This window comes from Clarias gariepinus, chromosome 21 (assembly GCF_024256425.1).
Source record: "Clarias gariepinus isolate MV-2021 ecotype Netherlands chromosome 21, CGAR_prim_01v2, whole genome shotgun sequence".
NCBI lineage: Eukaryota > Metazoa > Chordata > Actinopteri > Siluriformes > Clariidae > Clarias > Clarias gariepinus.
This window is the reverse complement of record NC_071120.1, coordinates 16,038,368-16,052,229: the sequence shown is the minus strand read 5'-3', so window position 1 is coordinate 16,052,229 and position 13,862 is coordinate 16,038,368. Positions and strand designations below refer to the sequence as shown.

General features: G+C 36.6%; 1 protein-coding gene across 1 annotated transcript; it reads left to right on the top strand.

Annotated features, from left to right (window-relative positions):
• The first annotated feature begins 967 nt into the window (after positions 1-967).
• On the top strand, positions 968-10,937 carry LOC128509815 (long-chain-fatty-acid--CoA ligase ACSBG2-like). Its single transcript, XM_053481663.1, has 13 exons — positions 968-1,066; positions 1,507-1,754; positions 5,860-5,948; positions 6,663-6,783; positions 6,937-7,017; positions 7,160-7,309; positions 7,492-7,659; positions 7,913-8,094; positions 8,197-8,430; positions 8,845-9,062; positions 9,318-9,457; positions 9,616-9,790; positions 10,734-10,937. Exons 1-13 carry the CDS (start codon positions 985-987, stop codon positions 10,808-10,810), a joined length of 1,965 nt encoding a protein of 654 aa, XP_053337638.1. The 5' UTR covers positions 968-984; the 3' UTR covers positions 10,811-10,937.
• The last annotated feature ends 2,925 nt before the right edge of the window (positions 10,938-13,862 follow it).

The following is a 13,862-nucleotide window of genomic DNA, read 5'->3' as shown; positions in this document are numbered from 1 at the left end:
GTTATCTCGTTGGCATGCGTCTCTACGGATACACAGTCACGAATAGCCACTCGTGCACCTCGCGCGGATATCGCCTGCGCACGCGACCATGTCACGTGTCTCAGTCAGTCGTCACCGATGATGCCTTAGACATGATCCAACAATCTCCAGATAATCTTTTACTTTCCTCAACCTACAGGGGTGAACCGAAACACAAGTGACATCTGTTTATATACAGTCTCTGAATAGTTATCAGAAAACAAGAGAAAACATTCCTACCTGTAAGTATTGTTTAATATTTCTTTAGATTTCATATCTGAAAATGAATGCTGATTCATTTAAATAAGTAAACAAGACTAGGAACAGAAATGTGTCAATAAATAACTTAGTGTAATAGTAGCAAGTTATTTGTTTGTGTAACACAGAGAAATCTTAATTATATTAATGAAAATTAAAGACATTATTGACAAGACATGGATATTAACTATAAAAATCTTGTACTTTTTGTTTACAATAACTTTGCCTTGTGAACTGGATTTTTCTAACAGTGAAATATACATATTTTTTATTGTTTGTTGTTTAAAAATTATTCCTTAATGCCACTTAGAGATCCCAGATTTCCAAACCATATAAAATATTATAAAATAACCCAGAGAAGTATGCACACTTGCATTTTGTATTTTTGGTCTAATTTGTACTTAATTAATAATAAGCGTAAGTGTATTGTTATTTACATGTCATGTGTTGGTTTACATTTGTAAAAATATTAATGTATGTTTCTCTACTGCTAGCACTACAAAAGGAACTCAGGCACTTCAAGACTCCAGTGCACAACCTAACCACTTCTGTATAACTTCTTTATCTGAACACAATATTATTGTCTCAATGGCTGACGAGCTGGAAGAAATCAGTTTATCAGATGATTCTGGGATTGGCAGTTCAATTGAAGACATGGATGCTGAAAATTCAGGGCAGCTAAAAACAGACACACTGCCTAAAAAAATCATGGAAACTAAAGTTGCAACTGTAAAGGGTTTTGAGGAAACTGCAGCTGATGCTACTGTTGGAAGAGCCTGTAAGGCCACAGGTAAAATTCTAAGCTTATGCTTGTTACTCATTGTGTCAGATCTGATGCTCACATTTCTGTCTTCGATAAAGCATTCATGGTATTTTAAGCTGTGTTTTGGATAAATATTGCTAAAAGTAACATTTAACTATACATTTATTTAATATTAACATTTGAAATGCAGGGCTACACTCTGTTTTTTTAATATTTTATATTTAAGTGCGAGTGCAGATTTTTACAAACTAGTTTGTGTAACTTGGTGACAACCACACCTCCTATTTCTTATAAACAAAAACATTATTGGTAAAATCAAACCTCCATGTAAATCCTTGAAACTGCTCCTAGCAAAGCTTTAATCTTTTCACTTTTTTGTGAAAACCTGTTTAAAAGCCTATTTATGCCAAAATGTTGGTCAGAATTTGATTTTGGTCCACTATACGATGAAGCAATTTCATTCACAGGTAAAGTGTACTTGGCTTTAGCTGAGCAGTATTGGAGTACGATAAGGGACAGGCCAGTGAAACTAAGGATGAATAAGTCGGGTCCAGGCTCTAAGCCTCCTCTTACAGTACACCAAATGTTCCAGTTGACGGTGGACAATTATGGGGATCAACCAGCCCTCTGCTCAAAAAAGAATGGACCTTGGGTTGCACTGTCCTATAAAGAATATCAACAGCAGTGCCGAGCTGCAGCCAAGAGCTTCCTCAAGGTATGCGTAAAATTGAGTAAAATATCTTTATTGTTATTGCACAAGTGTAATGAAACTGGGTTTGTAACATTTGCGACATGCTACATGAAAAACGATATAGAAGAATATGTGTAAGACTACAGACAGTATAAATATTTTTTAGCAGTAATTGTGCTTAGGTCAGGTGCACAAAGCAACAAAAAAAAAGTTAAAAAAAAAATATAAGAAAAAAGATGTGGAGCCTTTAAAAGTAAAAAAGTGTGAATAATTATTCAGAACCAGGGCTTTTATCTATAGCAGCTGTTGTTGTGTTATACCACAATTCTTAGATGTGACAGTGACAACAGTTTCTTATTTGGGTAAACGCATTATAATATAAACTTGTCAGGTAGTACTTATTCAGTATCACACCAGGTCTCTATCAGTCTTACTGGCTGCCAGATTTTTTTGTGTAATACAAGCTTTTATTTAATTTATTTACAATTCAGTTATTTTACCATCAAGTGTTTGTGTCTTCAATTTTTCCGTCACTTGATTGCCAATATGATCTAAACGCCTAGAAGAACATTTTAAAAAAATGCTTTTGTTTTTATTTAAAACTGTCCCTGTTTTTTTTTTAAACTGAACACTATAGTGTGCACAGACGTTGTCGGTTTGTGATTTTTAAGCAAATTGCATCCAATCACTACACTGTAAAAAATCTAATCATACAAAACAACAGCTGTGGTTGCTAGAACTTATCCAATGTTATTGGTTGTACAGAATTGCACTCATTATACTGTATATTTTACGTTTTTATTTATTATTATTTTTTTTTACGGTTTATACCTGTCTAATTAAGACATGTTTTTTTTTACAGCTCAGAAGTGTCTAATTTAAATATTTATGTTGTAATCATAGCTGTTGTAATCACGGTTTATTACCATCTTTTTTAACTTACTCACTCATCGACTATACAGCTTTATTCTGTATTAAGAGGGGGGGGGGGTGCGGGGCGGGGGGGTTGGAGCCTATCCCAGGAGACCTAGGGCACGAGCTGGGGTACACCCTGTGCCAATCCATTGCAGGGCACACACACACTATGGGCAATTTGGGAACACTAGTTAGCCTAATCTGCAGGTCTTTGGACTGTGGGAGGAAACCAAAGTACCCAGAGGAAACCCACCAAGCATGGGGAGAACATGAAAACTCCATGCACACAGAGACAGGAATCGAGCTTGGACGGGAATCGAACCCAGAGCCTGGAGGTGCTAGGCGACAGTGCTAACCACTCCACGATCGTGCTTGCTAAACAATCATCGTTGTAACAGTTACGGTTAAAACCTATGATTATTTCACAAAGCAGACAGGAAACTATTTAAACTTGTGAATTTTTTTTATATGTAAACTGTTTTTTATTATGAATAACCACAGTGAATTAATTTAGCAATTCTGTGAAAGCATTATTTTATTACATTAGCTGGGATATAGAAGAGATAGAAATTACATTGCTAAGCATTCTGATTTTACTGTTAAGAATCTATTAACAGTACTTTTATACTAATTAATGAATACAAACCTAAATCAAATCATCAAAACTCATCAAGATCTATTCAAGACTTGGACATTAGCATGGTCCATGTATTTTTTAATAAAGACAGGAAAACGATATTTAAATTCTTAAAATCAAATATACAAATGTCAGGGTGGACATTTTTAAGTGTTTTAGGCAGACAATCTAAACATATAGGTTTATAGACGGGCTTTTATTACAACGTTAAACAGAAAAATATGATTTTATCACACACATGTCCTGCATTGTGTTTTTTAAGTGCATACTGCACAGAGTGTCAAATATGTTCATGTATTTTCCCCCGTTCACATGCCACTCTTCCTCAATTTCCCCGTGTTCGCAGCACGACTCTGCTCAGTGACTTCTTTTAGTTTCACACCAATAACCCAACAAACCCCGAGCTACACTCCACACTGTGTTTTATAGCGCGGAGAGTGTAGTAGTGCATATGCACTAGTTTTCTATTTTATAAATGTCTAGACAGATATTATTCTGATTTTTAAAACCTGTCAACAATGGTTTAGTAAATTATAAACTTACGGTTCAGTATATAGTAACAAATACCTTCTCTGAAAGTTTATATGTTACATCCATAATGCATAATGTCATATCCATAATGCTTGAATTGACGAAGACAAAATAATGTTTTCCTTTTTATTATAAATGGGTCATTGACGGATAAGACTTTAAAAAAAAAAAGCCTTAAAAAAGTCACCTGGGGCGACCGTAATATATCTCAGAATTCACATTTTTATGTATCATTAAGACTAGTTGAACTCATATCAGTAAGTAGATAAACTGATAAAGAACGATAAACTTTAGTGCCCTTTCATTTTATACATCAATTATGAAAAATATGAAAACCATTATTTCACAAGTTTATTCTATAATATCAGAGTCTCCTTCATTATCCAGTTAAAATAAATGTTTATCCCTATAAAAAGGATGGAAAATGGCTGAATTTAGAAAAAAAGATAAAATATACAAATAATTATACTTAAACAATTAACTCTATGTATATAATTGATGTATAGAATATGAAAACTACAAATATAGGATATATATCTATCATTTAAAACATTTAGCCGTGGTCGCCCCACATGATACTCGGTCGCCCCATATGATGTTTTCAAGTTTACTCAAGTATAACAGGCTAACAGTTAGCCTCAGAAACCAAACTAGCTTCTTCTAGTGACAAAGCACTATCAAATTTAAATATAGATTTGTGGAAAAAAATTATAATTCACAGTTTTGGGGTGGTCGCCCCACATGATGACCAAAAGTGACCACGACATCACAGCCGTTAAAAAACAGCTTTTTCTTACTATATGAGAGACTGATTTAACAGTTGTTTCCAGGGGGTCTTTACTTGTGTCTGGCTGATGGAGTATCCCATCCTTGAGATGTTTTTTAAAATAAAGGTCCCAAAATTGTGGTTTGTTGATGGTCGCCCCGGATAAAATGGATAGAATCAACATAATTCGGATAAAATTCGTTTGTATATCATGATAAAAATATATGAGCAAATGCTTTATAGTTTTGTCAATGGATGTAAAACATGTTTAAAATTATGCCAACTAGGAAAAGAGATATATATTTAAGTTGATTTAAAGTGTTTTTAAACCAGTTGTCCTAACTAAAGTCAAGGCTGGACGGGGCTGGATATGGTGTTTTGGCACTTCGGATAGCAGAAAAATGATGAAAAACTTAAAAATTTGGAGAAGTTAGAGTGGTTTAGTAGGTAAAGAAGGTATAACAAGTAGATGAGAAATTTTTATGTATTTTTTATTTTTTTCTGCAAAATAAAATTAACCCGGACAGAAAAAGGGGGCGTCACGTCATTGACCCAAATACAGTAGCCTATATGGTAGATTTTACTGCAATAAACCAATTATTTTTTATATGTTTTTAACTGTTAAATTTAAGGTCTTACTCTGTAAAACTAATTACAGTTTTTTACTGTAAATTCTACAGTTAGTTAAGTTTTGTAAAATACGGTATTTTACTGTTAGATTTACAGACATTTTTGACAGTGTATCTATACCCCTGTGCAGGGTTGTTGGGGCATTCAAGCTTATCACAGGGCACAAGAAAGTGTACACCTTGGATGGGGTGCAAACCCATCACAAAATGTCTAGGCTTATGATTTACCAAATAAGTTCAAACGTACTTTAAATCTCCAGTCATGCAATGCTTATTTTTTTCCTCTTTAATTCCAAATGGTTACTAAATTTTCTGGCTCAGAACTTGAGACTATTGCTAAAACTCAATTCTCTAAGAAAATGCAGGTTTAGCACAAAGCACAAAGAAACTTTACAGTTCAGTTCGGATCATTTAAATTAAATGCTGAGTTATAAATGTTGTTTTAAAGTGGAGTGAACTTCAGAATTTTAACTGTGTAATCTGTGCAAATAGTGTAAAAATGTTTTTTATTAAAAAAACATTAATAAATGTTAATAAATCTTTACATTATATAAAAAAGAAACAGTACAAGTACAAAAGCCTCCACACTGCTGTGCTTAAATTTAAACATTTTGTGTGTGTGTGTGTGTGTGTGTGTTTGATTGTGTGTAGTTGGGGCTGGAGCGCTTCCATGGTGTTGGTATTCTTGGATTCAACTCTCCTGAGTGGTTCATTGCAGACATCGGTTGCATTATGGCAGGGTAATACTTCTTATACTGTATCTGTTCTTTATTTAAATGTTTCTTTTTTCTACACAAATTTATTTAAAATTTTTTATCTACACCTCATACAGTAATCTTATATGAAAGATGAAAGAGTCTGGGCAATCCTACTCGACTCATATTTCTTGTTAATTTTTAAAGTGACAAGAGGTGAAATCAAAAAATCTTTCCAGAAGATTTTAAGGTACATTATATTTGGTGACTTAAAATAGCCAAAATGCTTTAATTGACTCATTAATCAGGCCAAATATTGTCGATAGATATTGGCTAAAATCTTTAAGTGGATCCCATTGCAAAAAGTAAAAAAGAAATATAAAATGAACACTGAGGCATAACTACCTGTGTGCTATTCAGCAAGGAATAGGGCTTATCATTTTCTTATACTGGAATAGGAAAGCTCCAGGCAAACTGTGAAATGTTCTGGTGTGGGTGTTACTTAGTCTGGTAATGTTTGCATATTCCGCAATTACATTTGATTTTCTTTTTTAAGCTAATCAAATATAAAGAAATTCGAATAAACAATTCCAGAAATATTTTATTATTAAAATAGCTAAAGTTGAGTCTGGTTGCTTTACACTTCAACAATAAATGTAATTTGGTAAGAGGTACCCAGCACAGGTGGTTTATAAAAAAGCATGCCAGTCATATTGTGTATTTGTTAAATAAATGAAAAATCATTAATTTGTTTTTCAGAGGCCTTGCTGTTGGAATATACACCACCAACTCTCCAGAAGCCTGTCACTATGTGGCTCATGACTCTGAAGCCAATGTGTTAGTGGTTGAAGATTACAAACAATTAGACAAAATCCTCCAGGTATTTAGCTTTAAATGAATTACACCTACAGAAGCTCAGTTTTCAAAAAGGCATATAGTCCCTCTGAAAAATATCCCAATGATTGAAAAGCATTTACTAATGAAATGGGTCAAATGAAATAAAGTTAGCTTATTGCCAGAATCTGTTTCTCAGGTTAGACATAACCTACCACACCTGAAGGCAATTGTTCAGTACAAGGGAGAAGTGAAGAATAAGATGAAAAACATATACTCGGTAGGTTTATGTTACCTAATTCTAATGTAAAATGTCATTTAACTGTTTGTAAATGAAATACTTAATCATCCAGAAAAAGCCTGTGGTTCTTGCATGAGAAACAGGACAAGTTGCATAACTGTCGAACTATCCTATTTTTTAGTGGACAGAGTTTATGAAGATTGGGAAGGGCATATCTGATGCTAAGCTGGATGCGGTAATTAACAGTCAGAAAGCTAATGAATGCTGCACCCTCATCTACACATCAGGAACCACAGGAAACCCTAAAGGGGTTATGCTCAGTCATGACAATGTAAGTTATAATTGAACTGTTTCATAAAATGGTATTGGGATGTTCTTGAACATACAGTAACACTGTCGGTACCAGTTGTTAGATATGAATAGCAAGAAATTCAAAAGGTGCTGTTTCCATGTTCAGAAGAAAAGATCAGGTGATGTATTAAAGATGTCCTTTGGTTTCCTTCCTTTGGTCAGATCACATGGACTGCAAACGCAGCAGGATCTGTTGTCAATCTGAAAAATGGAAAGGATTCTGTAGTGAGTTACCTGCCGCTCAGTCATGTGGCTGCCCAAATGAATGACATGTGGGTCTCCTTAAGATTTGCAGGCACCACCTATTTTGCCCAACCAGGAGCACTGGAGGTTTGAATTGTATTTGGTATTATATGTACATAAAGGAATTATTTGTATTTATGAAGGCAGATCACATTTAAAATAAGCATTTATACTTAAACATTATAAGTATCTGAATTTAGTTTTTTTCTATAATTTATTTTATATCTTAATACAAAAATCCATGCTAAAGATGGGAGCAATCACATTATATTGCAAATGTAGCTCGGTTCTTTTTGTGGTAGAGTAAGTAAAATTTTGGATGAATATTCTGTCCCTGCAGGGTTCTTTGATCACCGTTTTGAGAGATGTGCGTCCCACAAGCTTTTTGGGTGTTCCCCGTGTGTGGGAGCAGATGCAGGAAGCAATGAAAGACAACAGTGCAAATTCTTCATTCATGAAAAAAAAAATTGGAGAGTGGGCCAAGCATATAGGACTTCAGGCCAGCTACAACATAATGAATAAGTATGTTTTGACATAAATCATCATTCATTAAGGTATTCTTAAGGTTTGGAGTATTCTACAGAAATATGTAAATAAGTATTGTTCCTATTCTCTGATCTCCAGTAATCCCTCATTGCCTTGTGGCTTCACGCTGGCTAATAAACTGGTCTTCAGGAGGGTACGTGCATCTCTTGGGTTGGATTGCTGCAAAACCTGCTTTTCAGGGGCAGCACCAATGACTAAGGACACACTGGAATACTTCATGAGTCTAAACATCCCCATCTATGAGCTGTATGGCATGAGTGAGAGTGCAGGACCTCACACCATGTCCTGGTCTGACAACTTCCGTATAATGAGGTCTGTCCCTTAACTCACTTCCTGTAGTTTTGTTATGTACACAGTATAGAGGTTTCACAATATAAGGCTGTACATAACATGGACAGTAATCAGATATTTTTTCTTTTACCACAAAAGCTGCTTTCCAGTTTGGTAATAAACTAATTACATAGGGATATGTCATGAAACTCAAACCTGAAATACAGTTAAAAACATGCAGATGTGCAGTCAGATAAAACATCTGCTACAAGCTTTATTGCTTTAAGAATGAAAAAAAAAAACATGTGGAAAGGTGGTTATATTATCATTTGTTTAAGTACCGTAATCAGACTGCATATTATTATGCACATCATTTAATGCACTTAATGATAATATATGGTACATATATTATCATTTATTATATATTATATATTATATATGTGGTATATTCCACAGCTGCGGTAAGGAGATACCAGGCTGCAAAACAAAGGTGGACAAGCCAGATGCAGATGGCATTGGAGAGTTGTGTTTCTGGGGCCGTCATGTATTCATGGGCTACATGAATATGGCTGATAAAACTGAAGCGGCAATAGACTCAAAAGGCTGGCTGCATTCAGGAGACTTGGGAAAGCATGACATTAATGACTTTCTATACATTACAGGCAGGATTAAAGGTAGAAATGCTTATACTGTAAATTCATCCTTATGCTTTTGATACTATAACCAAATGAGATGTTTGTGTCTTTTGTAGATATTAGAGCTACCAAAAATGACTGAATAATGTTCCAATTTGGTATTATTACTAAAATCTGATAATTACTACATAGCATATAGCATACTGAACAGTTCTATTCCTTGGTTTATCTCTATGTTGTATGACTGACTCTTGTTTATAAGAAAAAAAAGAATGCTTGCTGTATTTTTTACAGAGCTAATCATCACTGCTGGAGGAGAAAACATCCCGCCAGTCCCTATTGAGGATGCAGTCAAGAAGGAACTGCCCATCATTAGCAATGCCATGCTGGTGGGAGACAAAAAGAAATTCCTCTCCATGCTTCTTACTCTTAAAGTATGACAATTTAAATACGTTGATTTTTAACAACTTTCATTAAATTGTCAAATTCTAAAGTAGTTGTTGATTTTATTTTCTATTTCTAGTGTAAGGTTGATGCCAATGGAGACCCCACAGATGAGCTGGCCCCACTTGCTGTAGAGTTCTGCAGAAAGCATGGTGTCATGGTAAACAAAGTTTCAGAGATCATCAGAAACAAAGAGCCAGCCATTTATAAAGTGATTCAAGAAGTTGTGGACAAGGTCAATGCCAAGGCCATGTCCAAAGCTCAGAAGGTCCAGAAGTGGGCACTTTTATCTCATGACTTCTCCGTATCTGGAGGGGAGCTTGGTAAGAATTTATTAGTTAGTACATGCATGATTTTACAGTATATGCATGAGATTACATTCTGTTGTTTTGGATGTTAATACTGTGAACATCAGTTAATTTCAATACTTACACACAATATATTTACACTAATCAGCGATAACATGAACACTACAATATACACCAGCAAACTGGTGACAGGCTTATGGACACCCAAGGCTTACCCATGCCTGTGTGAAGGCAAAAAGCTAGCCCATCCAAACACATACCACAGAAAAGCCAGTGCAGTGCAAATTAATGAAAAAAAATTAATTATAATCTTGGCCACGATAGAAAGGCACATGAACACCCAGTGCACCACAGCCTGCCACGCACAGGCTCCAAAAGGCAAGTGCCCAAGGACACCGACCTGGCTAACAACCTCCTTAAATCCCAATCCAATTAAGCACCCATGGGATGTGTCAGACAAATGTCCTGGTGCCAGATAACACAGCGTAACCCCAGAGATCATTGCGTTAAAGGTCCTGAGGCATCCAGGTGGCATAGTGGGACTGAAAACCTAAGTGGGCTTTAATGTTTCACTGCTATGGCGCATCTGTGTTCATAGCTTTATATTTATAAATAAGGCTTTTCTGTGAAACACTCGAGGCAAAACCCTACAGTATAAAAAGGAGTCAAATTGGAGTCTTTTGCTGGTCTGCAGAAGGCAAATCTGCTACTTTTACTAATTCTAACAACACACATAGTTGGACAACACACACACACACACACACACACACACACACACACACACACACACATATATATATAGAGAGAGAGATAAATAATTGGAATATATACCTGTAGATAAAAATAACATGAGCCTTTAAGTGTTTTAAGTTCTTTGCCCATGTCCTCTGTACATTATGTGGAAGGTCTTACAGTTTCATGATAAATTGTTAAATTGTTTTCCATGTGACTTTTTCAGGTCCAACTATGAATCTCAAAAGGCCAGTTGTCTCACAAATGTACAAAGAAGAAATTAATAAGTTTTATAAAGTTTAATTTACTCCAGTTCACAAATTTGAACTGAGAACTTTGCATAAGGCTGGAACTGGGGTTTGGCACAAAAATGGGAAAAGAATTGGGGTTATGGCACAGGGAAAGAAACTGGAACTTGCCAAGGCTTGGTGTGATGTGAGCATGGAGTCCTCAATCCTGCGTGGTGACAAGAACATAATGCTATAACCTTACAAATTAACATTGGTTGAGACTGGGTGCTAGGGGTCTAAGTGTCAACCTCCCCCTTAAGTTGAGCTAGCTGAGTGGTGAGCACTGCTCATAACTCCTGCATAAATTCCACTGTATGCTGCGCTGGAAGTGCCGCATAGCATATATGCATTTGGGTATCCATCTCCTTTACTCAAAGCTGGATGGCATGCACCCAATGCTCCCAGTCTTCACTGTCTGGCCTCCGTCACGCCTTGATAAGGAATTCTCCTCACCCTGGACACTGCTGCACTCCTAAAGTGGGAGCCACTTTACCCTGCATATCTTTGTGCTGTGAATTGAATGGCACACACAGCTCACTCACATTCCCGGTCTCCCTCGATCAGAACCCAACATGGGATCTTATGGTTCTGTCTCTGTCTGGTGAGGCAACTGCTTGCAATGCCCAAACGCCTTGCAAAGGATGTAGTCACAGCTTCCGCAAAAAATAATGTAAGCGTGGAACAACCACTATGCCTCATTGTAGGTCTTGCATTCTGTAACACAACTGGGATACTGCAGGTACAGTGTTTTTTTTTTATACAGATTTAAAGACTTTTATTAAATAATACATAAACCAAATCAAAATGTACATGATCCAGTACAAGAAACAAATATTCAAAATGAATGATATCAGCTATAAACAAAACAGATTTGACAACAATACTAAATGAGACAAGCACACAAAACATCAAATTACTGTAATTGTTTGTACACACAGAGCACATGTGACATAACACCCACCAGAAGGCGCTACTCTGTAACTTTGTTGTCCAGAACATACTTACAAAATGTTTGCTCAGGCTCTTCAACAGCCAGGCTATGGCACTGAGCATTCAGACTTTGTGGGTTTGTGGCTTGGCACAGTGACCATTAGAATTTCCTACAATTCTACCTGAGTCTCCAATAACTACCATATTAACATCAATTAACATAAACTGTTATGCTGAACTGGCTGCCATCTAACACACAGTATGAATGCAGGTTAAATCCTGCTCTCTGTTTCACCCAAATGAGGATGGGTTCCTTGTTGATCAGTGTGGAACTGGTTCCTCTCAAGGTTTCTTCCTATTGCCATCTCGGGGAGTTTTTCCTTGCCACTGTCTGACCATTTTGATTCATTCACATCCACATTCCATTCAAACTTAAATAATTTTTTTCATTGTGTAAACCTGCTTTGCGACAATGACAATTGTTAAAAGCGCTATACAAATAAAATAGAATTAAATTGAATTGAATGGGATTGAACACAATGGCCTCAAATCCAGGCGGCGGAGCTAATGCAATTAACCCAGGTGGCGGAATAAATGCAATGTCCCTAAATCCAGGCAGCCAGCAAACACAATGTCCTCGATCCTGGGCAGCAGAACCCAGGTGGTGGAGTAAGCATGAGGTCCTACAACCTGGAAAGAGAAGCAAGCACAGTCCTCATACGGGGATGGCAGAGACAGCATTATGTCCTCACAGCCAGGTGGTGGAAGCCAGGTAGTGGAAGCAGTACACTGCTCTTAAACCCAGCTGGTGTAAACAGCACTAGAGGATGCTGCTGTGCTAAGGAGGAGAGGGTCCAGCATCTGGCTGATGTAGTGCCAGGCATGGCTCAGGCAGTGCAACCTTTCTTTCAAGCTGAGCCAGCTGGGTGGTGAGCACTGCTTCTTCCTTCACAAGCTCCTGCATAAATGCTAATACACACTGTGCACCATTACCCACTGTTGGAGGGCATGCAGCCGCTGCAGACAGTCTTTACCATCTGGCCTCCATCGTCCTCCAATACAGGGATTCTCCTCACCTCTGACGCTGCCGCACTTTGAACCCTTGGTCCCTTCTTCACGGTTTATACAGGTATCCACTTTACCCTGGACACCTTTGTGCTGCAGATTGAACAGCACACGTCTGAGCCGGGAGCCTTCCCGGCTCGGCTGAGCTACTTGCTCAAAAAAGAAAATTAAGTAAATAAGTTTGAAAAATTTGAGGAAGTGTGTAAAAATCAAAATGATCAGATTGTGCCTGATGAGCAAGCAAGGGCAATGGTGGCAGGGAAAAGCTCAGGGTCAGTTGAGATTCTGCTGCATAAAGTTTCATTTTTAAGAAGTGTTTCCTTAAGTGTTTCTTAAGTGCTGTAAGAAGCTTTTTTCATCATCTGCCATGATTCTTTTCAAACTGCTAAAAAAAAAAATAGTGCTGGATATTTTTTTTTTTATGTATTCAACTGATACATTAAAATTCTCGCTTTGGGCAACAATAAAAAAAAAATACTAGATAAAATGGTTACAGTTGAGTTGGTTACAGTTTCTTTTAGCAGTTTGGAAAGAGCCGTTTAGCATATCGAAAGGCCAAATATCCTTTCCTGGATAAACACTGCCTTCAATATGGTACATGTCACTGATGATGGGTATAGTAGACAACTGTTTCACTACATTTAGAAAGTTAGAGGCTTCCCTCTGTGTTATTTAGAATATCTAAAGTGTAATTAGGTATTTTGTGTAGGTATGCAAGTTAATCACTAATCCAATTAGCTCAGGGTGTAAAACACAGAACTGAATTGAACAGCATGTGCACATTGTGTGAGTAATCTCTGGCAGAAGTTTAACTCAAGTTAAAGTGTCCTCTTGCTTCGACTACAAAATTAGAAAATGTACCTGAGTACTCTATAGCTAACTGTAGACGTGGTGTCTGTTAATGTTTGAAGTAGAAAAACAAATAAACAAACAAAAAAAAGCAAGTTGTTGCTCACCAGAATTATTTATGTGGAATATACTGTACACAAACTACACTAAAATCCTATGTTTTCATTCTCAAATCATTTCATCAGAATAGAACTTTTTTTACTCAGTTTATATGCTGATGA

Bases quoted from the DNA above. Each gene is read 5' to 3' on its own strand.
- LOC128509815 (XM_053481663.1), top strand. From the start codon at position 985: ATGGAAACTAAAGTTGCAACTGTAAAGGGTTTTGAGGAAACTGCAGCT. The intron at 5,949-6,662 runs GTAATACTTCTT...TTTGTTTTTCAG, and splicing joins ATCGGTTGCATTATGGCAGG to AGGCCTTGCTGTTGGAATAT. The intron at 7,660-7,912 runs GTTTGAATTGTA...CTGTCCCTGCAG, and splicing joins CCCAACCAGGAGCACTGGAG to GGTTCTTTGATCACCGTTTT.